The following is an 18634-nucleotide window of genomic DNA, read 5'->3' on the forward strand; positions in this document are numbered from 1 at the left end:
AGGTCGGTTTATATGGGGACTATATCAAAACTTGGACCGATATAGCCTGCTTGGACCGAACTTGACCTGCCTGCAAACAAAAAACTAATCTGTGCCAAATTTCGGGACTACAGCGCCAATATTGAAGGCTGTAGCGTGATTACAACAGACAGACAGACGGACGGACATGCTTATATCGAATTAGAATTTCTCCCTGATCAAGAATATATATACTTTATATAGTCGGAAATCGATATTTCGATGTGTTACAAACGGAATGACAAACTTATTATACCCCCGTCACCATTTTATGGTGGTGGGTATAAAAACACTTTTTCTGGGATTCATAAGGTGTGATCCCCCATTCACACACCGAAAATGTTTACTAGGTTATATTCTAAAGACAGACATGCATGCATGCATTCTTTTAGTTTCTTTTGCGGTGCATGTTGCATATTAATTAATTTTGACACATTGCAAATTTTTAATAAATTTATTAACAATCAAAATAAACAACTAACTGCTAACAAGGAATATTTGCAAAGTACCCACCAAGTGGTGGCCGATAGCATTTTAATTTATTGGATTAACTTTATTCAGTTAACACTGCTCTGTGGTGGAATGGCAATCAATTAAAATCTACTTATGCCATAAACACTATAATAAATTTTAATGGAAATATCTCAAGTTTCAAATATCGATCCATACAGGGGGTATGGCATATAGAATAGAAATCTCTTGATTTGTGTTTTTTTTTCTGTTGGTTGTTATCTCTATTGCTTTGAAAATCTAGCAATTGTTTTTTATTATTATTTAATCGAATGCGCCCCTTTTGATATACATATTGATTTTGAACCATTTACCGCAAGCCGCTTATATTGAATATATGGATCTGGAAAAAAGTCACTTTAAAAGTGTTTTTTAAATGCATTTTTTATTGCTCATTTCAATTGTGGCGTTCTATAGTTTGCGTTTTGATTTTTGTTTCTCTGGACACTTTGTGGAAATTATTTAATGACTTTTAAAATTAATTGTTCGATTGCTTTCTTAGTTGCACAATGTTTGAGTTATACCGGTTTTCATCATCAATGGGGTTAATTTACTGGCTGTCAATGATTTATTTCTTAATTAAGAATGACGAGCGTTATTGTTAATTGTATTTTGTTACGGGACAATAAAAGGGTTTATTTAAAAAAAGTGTAACACACTTGAGCGGTGTCCGGAGACTTTCTAAGACCAATTAAGCCTCTAGGTACGTCTGTTCGTCCGTTCTTCTATGTTGCTGCAAGAAATTTTGTAACTAAAAACAGTGTTGTCAGTATTGGGGATTTTTACCAAATTGGGGATATTTTCTCGTAGATGGGGACGAAATTTTCGAGTTGGGGACTTGGGGGTTATTGGGGATTTTTCCCAAATTGGGGATATTTTCTCGTAGATGGGGACGAAATTTTCGAGTTGGGGACTTGGGGGTTATGTGGGAAATTTTAATTAGCTTCCATTCCTCTTTTGGAGAAAAAAACTGTAAAATTCTATAACATTTGTAAATGGCGAAAAGCGCCATCTATATTGTGCCGATAAATAACATCACTGTGAATCCACAGTACAGTCACGAATCATTCACAATATCTCATAATTTTTTTGTGAAAGACAAACATTATGTTGATGGTGTGTATATTTGCTAATTTGAGACTGCCACCATTCTTCGGATATCCACAAAGACATAAAATTTCCTAAAGATGTCGTACTTGAGAAGTAGAATATAAACAACAGGGGACTCTAGTAAATATGGTTCCAAATAGGGCTGTCATTCCGGATTAATCCCATCCCGGGAGGGATTTATCCCGAAGCCTGGATTTTGTTTTATTTTGAATCCCGGGATTTTTCGGGATACCGAAAAAATAATCTAAATTTGCTAAATTTGCAGCTTTTTAGGATTTTTATACCCACCACCATAGAATGGTGACGGGGGTATAATAACTTTGCCATTCCGTTTGTAACACATCGAAATATCGATTTCCGACTATATCAGGGAAAAATTCTAAGACGATATAACCATGTCCGTCTGTCTGTCTGTCTGTTGTAATCACGCTACAGTCTTCAATAATGAAACAATCGTGCTGAAAATTTGCACAAACTCGTCTTTTGTCTGCAGGCAGGTCAAGTTCGAAGATGGGCTATATCGGTCCAGGTTTTGATATAGTCCCCATATAAACCGACTTCCGGGTTTGGGGTCTTGGGCTTATAGAAAAATTGGTGAAAATTTTATTTCTAAAGAAAATTTTGTCAAAATTTTATTTCTAAAGAAAATTTGTCAAAATGTTATCTCTATAGAAAATTTTGTCAAAGTTTTTTTTCAATTGAAAATTTTGTCAAAATTTTATTTCTATAGAAAATTTTGTCAAAATTGTATTTCTATAGAAAATTTTGTTAAAATGTTATTTCTGTAGAAAATTTTGTCAAAATTGTATTTCTATAGAAAAATTGGTGAAAATTTTATTTCTATAGAAAAATTTGTCAAAATTTTATTTCTATAGAAAATTTTGCCAAAATTTTATTTCTATAGAAAATTTTGTCAAAATTTTATTTCTATAGAAAAATTTGTGAAAATTTTATTTCTACAGAAAATTTTGTCAAAATTTTATTTCTATAGAAAATTTTGTCAAAGTTTTATTTCTATAGAAAATTTTGTCAAAATTTTTTCTGTAGAGAATATTGTCAAAATTTTATTCCTATAGAAAATTATGTCAAAATGTTATTTCTATAGAAAATTATGTCAAAATGTTATTTCTATAGAAAATTTTGTCAAAATTTTATTTCTAAAGAAAATTTTGTCAAAATGTTATTTCTATAGAAAATTTTGTCAAAATTTTATTTCTATAGAAAAATTTGTCAAAATTTTATTTCTATAGAAAAATTTGTCAAAATTTTATTTCTAGAGAAAATTTTGTCAAAATTTTATTTCTAAAGAAAATTTTGTCAAAATGTTATTTCTATAGAAAAATTTGTCAAAATTTTATTTCTAGAGAAAATTTTGTCAAAATTTTATTTCTATAGAAAATTTTGTCAAAATTTTATTTCTATAGAAAATTTTGTCAAAGTTTTATTTCTAAAGAAAATTTTGTAAAAATTTTATTTCTATAGAAAATTTTGTCAAAATTTTATTTCTATAGAAAATTTTGTCAAAATTTTATTTCTATAGAAAATTTTATCTAAATTTTATTTCTATAGAAAATTTTGTCAAAATTTTATTTCTATTTTGTCAAAATTTTATTTCTATAGAAAAATTGGTAATTTTATTTCTATAGAAAAATTTGTCAAAAACTTTTATTTCTATAGAAAATTTTGTCAAAATTTAATCTCTACGGAAATTGTCAATGTTATCAAAATGTTATCTCTATAGAAAATTTTGTCAAAATTTTATTTCCATTCGTTTTGTTTGTTATTGTTGGCTTCTCTTCAATCGTTATTGTTGTTTTTGATCTCAGCTTAAAGCCATGCAAAGTCATTAGCGTAGCTAGACAATTTTCCTAGGGGGGGCTGTAGCCCCCCTAGCTAAGAATTTATAGACCGAACTTATAGGCTCAATTAATGTTTTATTTCATAAAATTGAATAAAAATTAGACATCAAAATAACTCGACAATTAATTTATAATAAAGCAACTAAAAGTAGTTCCACACTTTTCCCAGCAAAAAAATTGTGAGTTGTTCTAAAGGCACAACTTTAAAAGTACTTCCAAAAATGTCCTCAATTATTTTAACTACACAGGAAGTTTTTTTACTTCATTTTTTTCATATTTTAATGTGTAATTTTTTGTTTTCTTTTTTTTCAAATAGTTTAAAAAAAGAGTAAGAATAAATAAATTGGTACAAATTATTTAAATTTTGCCACAAAACTGCTAAATCCATGATAGAAAAATCGTTAATTTTGGAAATTATTCGAGGAAAAACGTTTCAAACAAGCGTCAGAATGCATTAGAAATCATAAAAACAATATAAAAATTATTTATTTGGGAAAATATCACAAAATTTTTTAATTCACATTCAAAACACTGAATTCGGATCTCGCCTTAAGAAGTAATGCAAATTCATTGCAACGGCTGTTGAAACGGTGGACATTTGTCCTATGACAAGCTCATATTACATTCATTGCTTCTCCGCCAATTTTGCACCACTTCTAGACCCAAAAAGAACATTTTCACTACTTTTTTGGCAAAGCTTTTTCGCAGCAATATTAAGATATTAATTTATGAAAGAATAGTTTTAATATCAATTACTATTTTTTTTAATTAAATTGACTAAACTATATCAATCATACACACAAAAAAATTTCACGAAAATTTTTCCAATTAAAATTTTAATTGAGTTTTAAAAAATAAAAAAACTGCTACCACAACCCAAGTAATTCGATTGTTCATGAAAGTCTTTAGCGGAACTTTGTGCGATTGTATATACTTGTCTAATTTTTATAAAAATTAAAAAAACTATTGAAAAATGGAAAATCATAAATAGAGTTTCAAATTCTGGGGGGGCTAAAATTTTTCTGGGGGGGTCTAAGCCCCCTCCCCAGAGGCCTTCCTACGCTTATGTGCAAAGTATGCTTGTCAAATTTATTTGGGCAAAGCCCTATAGACTGCAAGATGGTTGGATGTACAGCTGTTTCGGAATTACCACATTCCTCATCAGCATCCTCTACTTGCAGCAAAACTATCAACCAATTATAAGAATAATTTCGGGTAATTCGCTCAACCCAAAGTGAACTGCAATGCATGGCTTTAAGCTGAGATCAAAAACAACAATAACGATTGAAGAGAAGCCAACAATAACAAACAAAACGAATGAAGATAGACAAAGCACGCTCAAAAACAAACCCAGCCAACTACATTAAAATCGATGATTTAAGTTTGGCAAAGGAAAAGAGATATGCTGGCAAATTTGTTTTGGCAGTAGCCGACTATCAAACCTTTTTTCGGAAGGTTCAGGTGCAGTTCACTTTGGGTTGAGTGAATTACCCGAATTTATTCTGATAATTGGTTGATAGTTTTGCTGCAAGTAGAGGATGCTGATGAGGAATGTGGTAATTCCGAAACAGCTGTACATCCAACCATCTTGCAGTCTATAGGGCTTTGCCCAAATAAATTTGACAAACATACTTTTCCTCTGTTGGTTAAGCTACACTCGTAATTTAGTCAATGCATGGCTTTAAGCTGAGATCAAAAACAACAATAAATTTTATTTCCATAAAAAATATTGTCAAAATTTTATTTTCATAGAAAAGTTTGTATTTTTTTTTGTTCATTGAAAAGTTTGTAACAATTTTATTCCCATAGAAAATTTTGTCAAAATTTTATTTCCATAGAAAATTTTGTCAAAATTTTATTTTCATAGAAAATTTTGTAAGAAATTATTTTTTAGAAAAATTTTTAAAAATTTTATTTATATAGAAAATTTTGTTAAAATTTTATTTCTATAGAAAATTTTGTCATAATTTTATTTCTATAGAAAATTTGTCAAAATTTTATTTCTTGGGGAATTTTGCGAAGTACTTGTTAGTAGAGGAGGAGTATTTTGCAAAGTCTACCAAAACATCAAAAATTCTACCAATTTACCAAACAGTAAAAAATCTAAAACTTTTGGCAACCGTGATTGCAGCTCCAGGTTTGCCCATCCCGCCAAATAAAATGACACTTGGTAGGCAGATCCTTTTTTAGATTCAGAGAAAAACTCCATTGAATTTTGTTTTCTTAATACTTTTTTATTTATTTTATTAATATTTTCTTTAATATGTATAATATTTGTTTTCCGTTTAAATTAAATTAAAATTATTTATGTGTGTGTGTGTATTTTTTTATACATTTTCAATGATGTGTTTTTATTTTACTCTCACTATTGTTTCTGTTGCTAACGCTAGCGAAAGTGGGCATGGGGATGAAGGGGAAATTAAAACAAGATCTAATTTATTCCGATTTTGTTCTCTTGTAAAGTATCATGGTAACAATGTATACGTTGCTATTGTTGCCATATGTTTTGTAATAAAGGAAAGAAATTGATGTGTGTGTGTGTTTTTTTTTTTTTTGTTAAATTTTATATTATGATGATAAATTCTTCTGCAAATATTTGTTTTTATTTATTATTGAGTTTTAATATTTCTCAATTTTGTAATACATGTATGTTGTTGTTGTTGTTGTAGTTTTAAATTGATAATAATCATAAAAATATCAGTTGTTTTAAAAATAATAAAGATTACATTCATAAGAATTATAGATAGTATAATAGATAAATATAGCCAGAAGAGGGACTAAAAGGGTATGGGGGCATAGATATATGTTTAATTAAAGGAAAAAAACCATACAACTAAATTTAAAAAAAATTACAATATAAACATTTACACTTTTATTTAACGTAGAATTGAAAAAAATTAATAATAATGAATTAAACTATTTGCTAAAGTTTATTTATAAAAAAAAAAAACGAGGAAGAACATTTGATTTTTGAAGGTGGATAAATGTTAAAAAAATTTGCGAAAAAATAATAACCAATAAAAATAATCACTTTGTGTTAGTTAAGAAATTATAAAACAAAAATAAAAATATAAATGGGAGATTTGTTAATAAAATTAAAAAAAAAAATAATTAAATAAAAAACCATTAGAAAATTTTATTTTCTTGCATTGCAAATAAGAACCTAAAAAAATATAACAAAATTATAATGCATACGTATAGTGTTGGTAAATTAATTATAAGATATAAATTAAAAATATATTAGGACTCTTTTTAAATCAAAAAGGAAGAAGAAGTTTAAAAAAGGAATATTTTTTAGGAAGCTAAACAGTAGATTTTTTTTTTAATTTAAACTTAAAACCAAAACCCGATTAGAATTTGTACTTAACAACACAAACAAAAAGTACATAAGCTTGTATGTTTATTATTTATTTTCTTGTATGTAAATGAAATTCTTTTCTAAATGGGCATATATGTTCATGCATATAATGTGACACAGATAAGCACCACTGGCAGATTTAATTGTTTATGGGGGGGTAGTTTGAAGGGGGTATAGAAGATATTGCCGTATCAAAGGGAGGAGATTTGAAGAATTTTTATTGGAAAAAAATTCAAGGAATATATAAAATTGTTTACACAATTTTTTTTTTCAACGAAAACAACTATTTTATTTCCTCTATAAACAAAATCTAAAAATTCAATAAAATAAAATACTGTAGCAAATTGGAAGGCTATAAAATTCAATACCGAAAATTTTGTTTAAAAAATAACTTTCATAGCAATTTTTATGGAAATTTTATAATACCAAGATTTAATAAAAATTAAATAGTATATTTGGATTGGAAATCTCAAAATTTCTTTACATATTTCAAATCGATTACTGATTTTCTTTTATTAATCGGTATCGATATTTATCGATTTTTTTATAGGAAACTTTCCATTTATAGAAATACATAATAAATTCTATAGCTATTTAATTTTCATAAATATTTAATAATTTTAGATTATATTTGATTATTCATTTTCAAACAAAACTATGACTTTATTTAATTTTTTTTTTTTATATTTTTAATATACATTTATATAAACTCAAAATATCCAATATGTGTATAATCCACAGATTTAAAAACAATCCGTAAATTGTAATTTAGGACAATTTGGGATGGGAATTGAAGTTAAAAATTGTTAATAACTTCTATTAAAAAGTTATTAAAAAGTTTCTGCTAAAACTCTACGAATATTAAATATAAAAATTCATTTGAAAATCAATAATCATCAAACCTTAGGTGAATATTCGACTATCCACATGAAAAATTATCAGCAATATTTTTACAGTTAAAATTTTTTACTTTGAGTTTTTAATTAAAAAATTTATTGATTAGACTTAAATTTTTTTTTTCAAAATAAAATTCAATTAATATCTAATAAGGTCAATTAATTTTATAATTGGTTTAGGTGATTGATATTATCAATTCTGTGATTGAAACAATTTCACTTAAAAATTAATTTATCAATTAATTGCGTGACAAACAAAGACAATTTTTTCTATGTGAATATTTTTTGTGTGTTTTTTCTGCGTGAATATTTTTTGATGAATAGCACACAAAAAATATTTTTTGTCTTCAATCAAAAAATTAATTGATACAATTAAATTTTAATTGAAATGTCTTCAATCACAGAAATGATCGTATCAATTAAAAAATTAATTGAAAATCAATTAAAAAAATTAATTGAAAATCAATTAAAAAATTAATTGAAAATCAATTAAAAAATTAATTGATAACATTAATGTTTGTGATTGATTTTTGTTTTAATTAAAAAAAGTTGTTGTAGCACACAAAAACATATTTTTTGTCTTCAAGCACAAAACTAATTGATACAATTAAATTTTATTTGAAATGCCTTCTATCACAGAAATGATAGTATCAATTAAAAAAAGTAATTGAAAATCAATTAAAAAAATTAATTGAAAATCTATTAAAAAATTAATTGATAACATACATTTTTGTGATTAATTTTTGTTTTAATTAAAAAAAGTTGTTGAATCAATTAAATTTTTGATTGAATTTTATTTTAAAACTCATTTAAGACTTTACTTTGTATAAGTTTCGTGAACATTTTTTTTCTGTGTATGAAAATCCGATATTCATTAATTTCCCAAAAAATTAACAGATATCAAATATTTTATGAAAATTGAATAGATATATAGAATTTACTTAAAATAATTTATAAATATCAAATTTTCTATAAAAATTCGATAAATATCTAATTTTGCTTAATAAAAATCGATAATATCAAATTTTTTGAGAAAATTCAATATATATTATAATTATTGATTGTTGTTACGAAGGAATTAAATCATTATCTATAAATGAAAGAAAGAAAAAACTAAACTATGATAAATGTTGAAGAAAATGCTAGAAATATTTTTGAAAATAATTCAATTCCATTATTTATCGAGAAATAAATTTTATTTAGAACGAAAATGAATTTCTTCGACAATTTGCATTTTTTTTTTTGAGATTTGGAATTTGAAATAATAACAATTTCTGGTTAATTGAAAAAAACGATAAAAATCGATCATTTGTTTTGTCTTTGAGAAAATTCAATATATATTTATAATTATTGATTGTTACTGTAGAGAATTTAAATCATTTTCGATATTTGGAAATTCATATTAAAAATGTTCCTATACAAGTTTATAGAAATGAAATCTTCACAAAATTATGATAAATATAGAAGAAACTGTCATGAATATTTTTGAAAATAATTGAATTCCAATGTTTATAGAGAAATAAATTTTAATTTTTTTAAAACTTAAATTTTTAAAGAAAATGTATTTCTTCAAAATTTGATTTTTTTTGAGATTTGGAATAATAATTCTTTTTAATTGAAAAAAATTAAAAAAATATTTTTTTTTTATAAAAATCGATTATTTGCTTTCTTTTTGAGAAAATTCAAAATTATAATTATTGATTGTTATTTTAGAGAATTTAAATCATTTTCGATATTTAGAAATTCATATTAAAAAAATTTTTATACAAGTTTATCGAAATGATCGGTTTACAAAAATATGATAAATGTCGAAGAAAATACCAGGAATATTTTTGAAAATAATTGAATTTCATTATTTATAAAGAAACAAATTTTAATTAAAAAGAAAATATATTTCTTCAAAATTTGATTTTTTTTTGAGATTTGTAATAACAAATTCTGGTTAATTGAAAAAATAAAAAAAAATATTTTTTTTTTTTATAAAAATCGATTATCTGCTTTCTTTTTGCGAAAATTCAAAATTATAATTATTGATTGTTATTTTAGAGAATTTAAATCATTTTCGATATTTAGAAATTCATATTAAAAAAAAATTATACAAGTTTATAGAAAGGATCGGTTTACAAAAATATGATAAATGTCGAAGAAAATGCCAGGAATATTTTTGAAAATAATTGAATTCCATTATTGATAAAGAAACAAATTTTAATTAAAAAGAAAATATATTTCTTCAAAATTTGATTTTTTTTTTTGAGATTTGGAATAATTGAAAAAAATGATTTTTTTTTAATAAAAATCTATCATTTACTTTCTTTTTGAGAAAATTCAAAACTATAATTATTGATTGTTATTTTAGAGAATTTAAATCATTTTCGATATTTAGAAATTCATATTAATTTTTTTTTTTTTGCTATACAAATTTCATATTAATTTTTTTTCTATACAAGTTCTTACAAAAATATGATAAATGTCGAAGAAAATGCCAGGAATATTTTTTGAAAATAATTGAATTCCATTATTTATAAAGAAAAAAAAATTAATAAAAAAGAAAATATATTTCTTTAAAATTTGATTTTTTTTTTTGAGATTTGGAATAACAAATTCTGGTTAATTGAAAAAAAAAATATTTTTTTTAATAAAAATCTATCATTTACTTTCTTTTTGAGAAAATTCAAAATTATAATTATTGATTCTTATTTTAGAGAATTTAAATCATTTTCGATATTTAGAAATTCATATTAAAAATTTTTCTCTATACAAGTTTTTAGAAGGGATCGGTTTACAAAACCATGATAGAAACTGGCAGGAATATTTTTGAAAATAATTGAATTCCATTATTTATAAAGAAACAAATTTTAATTGGAAAGAAAATGCATTTGTTCAGGTATTTGCTTTCTTGAGATTTCTGGTTAATTGAAAAAAAAAAAATATTAAATGAACTGAATTTTAAATAATATTATGATAAAGTAGTTATTTTATTTCGTTAAATTAAATTAAATAAATCACCTACAAATTTGGTGAAATTACACAAAAAATATCAAACAAATTAACAACAATAATTCTATAAATGGCATAATTTAATTATTTATATAGAACAAATTAAATAAATCGATCAGAATATTATAAGAAAAATAGAAAATCAATTATTTATAAAATTATAGGAAAATGTATTTTTTTTTTTTTCAATTAGCAATTTGAAAAATTTGAACTAATAAAAGAAAACCATGGGGAATAAAAAATTAAAATTAAAAATTATAGTAAAATTATTACTTTTTTCTATAAATATAAATATTGCAAATTTATTTTGGAGAATTTATAATTTTCAATTTTTTTCAATTAATCCAGAATTTGTACAAAATTCATTTATTTCAAAATAAATAAGGAAAATATAAATAAATGGCATAATTCAATTATTTATATAGAACAAATTAAATAAATCGATAAGAATATTATAAGAAAAATAGAAAATCAATCATTTATAAAATTATAGGAAAATGTATTTGTTTTTCAATTTGCAATTTGAAAATTTTGAACTAACAAAAGAAAACCATGGGGAATCAAAAATTAAAGTTAAAAATTATTACTTTTTCTATTTGCAATATTTATTTTGGAGAATTGATAATTTTCAATTTTTTTTCAATTAATCCAGAATTTGCACAAAATTCATTTATTTCAAAATAAATAAGGAAAATATAAATTGAAAATTTAATCTCTTCTTTGATATAATTATAGCAATATTTTACTATACCCCCGATACCTTTTTATTTGGATTTTATTCTGGGATAGCCCATTGGTGTTATCATTCATGAACTAGACATCATATCGTCTTAACGATAATTGTTTAAAATCATAAAAAATCATTACAAAACAAGAAAATTATAATATTTCTAAAAACAGAAAAAAACGGGAATAGAAGGAAATTAAAATTTAAATAGATTCCATTAAAGGTTTTAGCTTATTTTATTTTTTTATTATTAATATCATTTTTATGTTTTCTTTCTAGAGTGTTATTTCTTTCTCAAGAATTTAGCAACAATTAATTTTGCTTGCATAATTTTCTTATGACTTTTTTCTGCTTTTTTTACGATTTTTTTTTTCTAAATGACTGACTGACTTGAGCTTTAAGTGTTTTTTTTTTTTTTAAGAGAAAATGCTGCTCGCTTAGCATTTTCTTAAAATTTTTCTCTAAATATGCATTACACATTTGTATTTTTTATTTTGATTTGAGGGGGGAGAAGGGGTATTTTTTTATTTATTTCGTTTATAGAAAATATTTTACAAATATATGATAATAATATATAGTATGAGTTTTATTAAATCTTCTTCCTTTTTTGTATGTTTCGATTGGATCTTGGATTTTTTTCTTCTCAAGTTTTTTTTTTATATATATATATTTATATGTATATTGCAACAAAAAACATTTACAAAGCTTTCTTTTACTCTCATTGTTATAGATAAATAGAGATATATAGTGTATATATATATTGTAAGGTATATATATCAAGTTTTCATCATGTATGGGGAAGTTTTAAAGTTTTCTGATCTTGGGGAAAAGGGCGGTCAAGATGTTTTTGCTTTTTTGTTTTTTTTTTAGTATATATGGACTTAATTAAAACTATAAATACATAAGATTGGTTGTTATTGATTTAGGTTTCCTAAACGCCAAGTTTTTTTTTTGTTTTTCTTGAAATTAGCTTTCGCCATCTCTTCTTAAGTTTTTGTTTTTTTGCTTAGCCCCATACAAAGTCTTTTTATCTTTTTACGATATTTTTCTATTCCATGCCTTTTTTCTTGGGATTTAGAAATCAAAATAGGCTTTTTCTTGGATTTAAAAACAAACAAAATGCTTGTTTACTACTGGTTCTGATTGGTTTTGCTTTACTGATTGATTGATTGGTGTTTTTTTCGGTACTTTTTCTAGTTTTGTTTTTCTTTTTTATCACTGGTATTACAAAACATAAAAAGTTTGAAAAATATTAGCTTATAGTTTTTACACAAAAAAATACACATACATATAAACAAAAAAATAAACCAATAATAATAAGATAAAGAATAATCATAAACTAGGCCTTTTTACCTCTCTTACTATAATTAATGTATTTATATATTAGAGAATATTTTGCCTTTTTGTTGTTGGTTGTTGTTAAATCAGAGTTTTAGTTAATCTCTGGTCCTGTTTCCAATTTTTCTTTTTTTTTTTTAAATAATTTACAAAAAAAATTGAAAGTAGCAAAATATTGTTGTTTTTTTGTTTGGTGTAAATAATGAATGTCTTGTCGTCTTGCAGCCTATTTAATGTTTTAGAAGGTTTGGGAGTTTTTTGTATGGGTTGATATTTCCTTTATCATAAGTATTTTTTTTTTTTACAATCTTTGTTTTTCCTTCTTCTAGAAACAAAACTTTCTCATTTCCATTTTCATACAACTTTTTTGCTTAAAAAAACTTTTTTCTTTTATAAGCATTAGGTGTGTGAGTGTATGTGGGTCTTAGAGAGTAGAGTTACTTTTTTTTGTATGCTATAGACTATCATTGTTTTGACTAATCTATATTAACTCGTGCTGGCTTCTTGAGGGATTTAAAAATTGGAAAAATAAATTTCACAAAACACAGGAGGGGCTGATGTGATGATCCATTCAGATTTTTCCGATTTGTATGCTGCTATTGCTCTCGCTATCTATCGCACTCTTGGAATAGTTCTGGAAAAGAAAGTAGGCATAATTATTATATTGTATTAAATTTAAAATAATAAATATTAATAAAAAACAAGTATATACGGCCGTAAGTTCGGCCAGGCCCAATCTTATGTACTCTACACCATGGATTGCGTAGAAACTTCTACGAAAGACTGTCATCCACAATCGAATTACTTGGGTTGTGGTATCTTAAAACTTCTTAATATCGTTTTCTAAATTGTGAGTTAGTCCATACGTGGTAGAGATCCAGAATTGAAATAAGAACTTGATATGGACCATTTTTTGTGTGATTGGGGATCGATTTATCTGAGGGCTATATATAACTATAGACCGATATGGACCTAGTTAGGCATGGTTGTTAACGGTCATATACTAGCACAATGTACCAAATTTCAACTGACTCGGATGAAATTTGCTCCTCCAAGAGGCTCTAAAACCAAATCTCGGGATCGGTTTTTATGGAGGCTATATATGATTATGGACTGATATGGACCACTTTTGGCATGGCTGTTAAATATCATATACGACCACCACGTACCAATTTTCAACCAGATCTGATGATTTTTGCTTCTCCAAAAGGCACCGGAGGTCAAATCTGGGGATCGGTTTATATGGGGGCAATATATAATTATGGACTGATATGAACCAATTCCTGCATGGTTTATATGGGGCTATATATAATTATGATCCGATTTCGACCAATTTTTGCATTGGTGTTTGAGGCCATATACTAACACCACGTACCAAATTTCAACTGAATCAGATGAATTTTGGTCTTCCAAGAGGCTCCGGAGGTCAAATCTGGTGATCGGTTTATATGGGGGCTATATATAATTATGGACCGATGTGGATCATTTTTTGCATGGTCATTAGAGACCATATACTAACACCATGTACCAAATTTCAGCCGGATCGGATGAAATTTGCTTCTCTTAGAGGCTCCGCAAGCCAAATCGGGGGATCGGTTTATATGGAGGCTATATGTAATTATTGACCGATGTGGACCAATTTTTGCATGATTGTTAGAGATTCCGATTTCGACCAATTTTTGCATTAGTGTTTGAGGCCATATACTAACACCACGTACCAAATTTCAACTGAATCAGATGAATTTTGGTCTTCCAAGAGGCTCCGGAGGTCAAATCTGGTGATCGGTTTATATGGGGGCTATATATAATTATGGACCGATGTGGATCATTTTTTGCATGGTCATTAGAGACCATATACTAACACCATGTACCAAATTTCAGCCGGATCGGATGAAATTTGCTTCTCTTAGAGGCTCCGCAAGCCAAATCGGGGTATCGGTTTATATGGGGGCTATATATAATTATGGACCGATGTAGACCATTTTTTGCATGGTTGTTAGAGATCATATGCTGACACCATGTACCAAATTTCAGCCGGATCGGACGAAATTTGCTTCTCTTACAGTCCCCGCAAGCCAAATTTGGGGGTCCGTTTATATGGAGGCTATACGTAAAACTGGACCGATATGGCCCATTTGCAATACCATCTGACCTACATCAATAACAACTACTTGTGCCAAGTTTCAAGTCGATAGCTTGTTTCGTTCGGAAGTTAGCGTGATTTCATCAGCCGGAAGACGGACGGACATGCTCACATCGACTCAGAATTTCATCACGACCCAGAATATATATTTTATGGGGTCTTAGAGCAATCAGAAAATATTTTTTTTGTGTGTAGAAAAGGTAAAAGCACAAAAAATTTCAAAAATTGGTTCTGTACAGGCTATACGTAAAACTGGACCGATATGGCCCATTTGCAATACCATATGACCTACATCAATAACAACTACTTGTGCCAAGTTTCAAGTCGATAGCTTGTTTCGTTCGGAAGTTAGCGTGATTTCATCAGCCGGAAGACGGACGGACATGCTCACATCGACTCAGAATTTCATCACGACCCAGAATATATATTTTATGGGGTCTTAGAGCAATCAGAAAATATTTTTTTTGTGTGTAGAAAAGGTAAAAGCACAAAAAATTTCAAAAATTGGTTCTGTACAGCTGACATCAAGTTCGCACTGGTATATCTGTTATATTAGGAATTACAGCTGCAATTAAATCCCACTAATTTATCACAATGGACTGAATAGTCTAAGTGAGCCTGAAACTTAATCGGACTTTAAATTAAACCCCACCAAAATGTTTGTCTATCCTACTTAAAATCGCTATAATTTTTTTTTTATTTTTGTTAAAAATTAAAAACATTCAATCACTAGTCGGTGATTAGTCAGAAGACAAAATCTAGTCTTCCCAGTTTGATTCAAAAGTTAATTGTATCAATTAATTTTTTAATTGAAAAAGTTTTCAGGTTCAATTAATTTTTTAATTGGAAATATTTTTGATGATATTTTTTGCTGTGTATTAAACGAGCTCAATACAAAGCCATATATTAGGTTAATTGTAAGAGCGGCCCGTTATTTCACACTCAGACTATTCAGTCCATTGTGATACTACAGTGGCGAACTTCTCTCTTATCAATAAGTGCTGCCCAATTCTATACTTAGCCCAAGGCCAAGGGACCTCTACCCAATGGGAAATGGATCAACTCCAGAACCGGTACAGAATTAGTCCCTGGTATGTATGGACCAGTCCCAGTTCTGGTAAAAACGTATGTAAGTCACCGGTCTCTTTAATATGACTTTATCATTGACGGGGTAAATTTACACTTTAGGACATAACTTGCACAGAAAAAAATTTGCGTAGTTAAACTAACACTAAATTAAACTTATTTTTATTGCAAAAAAAAAAAATTATTTGCAGTTAAATTTATTTTTTTTTTGCGAAATTTTCCACAGCCCAATGAAAATTTCGAACATTTTATGAACTATGTTAAACGTGGGTATAAAGTTCAATGACCGTACACATAAGTTCAATATGAACTAAAGCAAATGAAAATTTTCGTAATTTTCGTAGTCAAATCTTAGAAACGGTGTCTACATTACAATAGGACTCAGCACCATCGCACTCAGCACACTTCAACCAAGAATGGCTTAAAAAGGAGCCTTTGTTGCTTAATTTCCACCACACAATGGCCATCTAAATCTCTGGATCTTAATCCGTTGAATAGACTCAAAGTGGTGACCATCTCAAGACGACGTTTCGCCGGGAATGGGTCATCGAACGGGAATCGAACAAATCTAAACTAATCCTAAAATTTGATGTCATTTCCGAGGTTTTTTTTTTTTTTTTGCTTTTGAACTATAAAATTTACTTTGTTGCATTACATATCAACTTTACTTTGTTACATTACATATCAACAATCCTGTAGAGTATGCTATAATAAAAATAAATCATTTGGTTTTTAATTAATAAACAATCTACTCACCTTGGTGATTGCACTCGTTTCTTGGGAGTATTTGGCGCGGTTACTGCTACTCTCGAATTTGGTGTTCGGGCTCGTGTTGCACTGCCTGGTGTTGTAGGCGTTGATGGTGATGACAATGCAGCGGCACCAGTCGATGAAGGTGGTGTTGTGGTCATGCTATAACGTTTCGGTGGCTGTAGACGTGAGGGGGACCTAGTTGTCTTTGTGGGATCCGCTTGATTTGAAATTCTAACAATTTGTGGAGAAATACGTGGAGGTTTAGGTATTTTTGTATTTACATTCGTATATTTATGGTTTATAGTTGTATTTGTTGTAGTTGTGTTATCAGTCATTATATGATGATGATGATGAGTAGGATCTTTATACATATCAGTTCTTCTACAGGAATTGTGGAAAAAAATGTTTTTTTTTGTTTTTGGTTTTTACAAAACATGCAAGTTGTTGGTTGGTTGATTGGGTTGAGGTTGGTTTGTAGGGTAGCATATATAGACAATTTAAAATAAAATTTTTATTTATATATACAACGACAACAAAATAAAACAATACCCAAAATATAATTCATACAGTTGATCAAGTTGTTTTTGTTGTTGAGTAGGGGGGGTAAAGGTGGTTGGTTGGTGTGGGTAAGGAATTTTTTGTTTTATTGTATTTACAAAATAACAAAGGTGCAGGTAAAGATGTACAAAAGTAAATATGAAAATAAACCACAAAAAAAGGAAAACAAAATTTAAATTAGCCAAATATGTAAATAATTATTAAACCATAATATACTATAAAATAATAATTATAAAATATATTTATAAATTTTTGGTGAAGAATTGAAAAATATTGAACATATTTGAAGAAAAAACAATTAAGTCAAGTAACAAGGAAAGTCTAAAGTCGGGCGGGGCCGACTATATTATACCCCGCACCACTTTGTAGATCTAAATTTTCGATACCATATCACATCCGTCAAATGTGTTGGGTGCTATATATAAAGGTTTGTCCAAAATACATACATTTAAATATCACTCGATCTGGACAGAATTTGATAGACTTCTATAAAATATATAGACTCAACATTTAAGTCGGCTAATGCACTAGGGTGGAACGCAATGTTAGTAACAAAAACTATGCGAAACATTTAAATCTGAAGCAATTTTAAGGAAACTTTGCAAAAGTTTATTTATGATTTATCGCTCGATTTCGACCTTTTGCCGCGATTTCGACCTTCAAACGCTCCAATAACGCCATATAATAGTCACTGTTGATGGTTTTTCCCTTATCAAGATAATCGAAAAAATTATTCCATGCGCATCACAAAAAACAGAGGCCATTACTTTGCCAGCGGACTTTTGAGTCTTTCCACGCTTCGGAGACGGTTCACCGGTCGCTGTCCACTCAGCCGACAGTCGATTGGACTCAGGAGTGTAGTGATGGAACCATGTTTCATCCATTGTCACATATCGACGGAAAAACTCGGGTGTATTACGAGTTAACATCTGCAAACACCACTCAGAATCATCAACACGTTGTTGTTTTTGGTCAAATGTGAACTCGCGCGGCACCCATTTTGCACAGAGCTTCCGCATATCCAAATATTGATGAATGATATGACCAACACGTTCCTTTGATATCTTTAAGGCCTCTGCTATCTCGATTAACTTCATTTTACGGTCATTCAAAATCATTTTGTGGATTTTTTTGATGTTTTCGTCGGTAACCACCTCTTTCGGGCGTCCACTGCGTTCACCGTCCTCCGTGCTCATTTCACCACGATTGAATTTTGCATACCAATCAATTATTGTTGATTTCCCTGGGGCAGAGTCCGGAAACTCATTATCAAGCCAAGTT

The 18634-nt window shown here is 27.7% G+C and overlaps 1 protein-coding gene across 7 annotated transcripts in view; it reads right to left on the reverse strand.

Moving 5' to 3' along the window:
• Positions 1-11683: 11683 nt before the first annotated feature.
• LOC142221004 (ubiquitin carboxyl-terminal hydrolase 12/46 homolog) overlaps positions 11684-18634 on the reverse strand; it is a 345234-nt gene continuing 338283 nt past the window's right edge. For 6 of the 7 annotated variants that reach the window (XM_075290515.1, XM_075290532.1, XM_075290523.1 and 3 more), the window contains 2 exons: positions 16799-17176; positions 11684-13447 (listed from right to left, as the gene is read on the reverse strand). In XM_075290515.1, coding sequence (XP_075146630.1) covers positions 13426-13447; positions 16799-17176 — 400 coding nt within the window. In that variant the 3' untranslated portion in view covers positions 11684-13425. The remainder of the gene's footprint in view (positions 13448-16798; positions 17177-18634) is intronic. The other variant, XM_075290508.1, reaches the window with a different exon arrangement.

The sequence above is a fragment of the Haematobia irritans genome, chromosome 1 (genome assembly GCF_050003625.1).
Source record: "Haematobia irritans isolate KBUSLIRL chromosome 1, ASM5000362v1, whole genome shotgun sequence".
Classification (NCBI taxonomy): Eukaryota; Metazoa; Arthropoda; class Insecta; order Diptera; family Muscidae; genus Haematobia; species Haematobia irritans.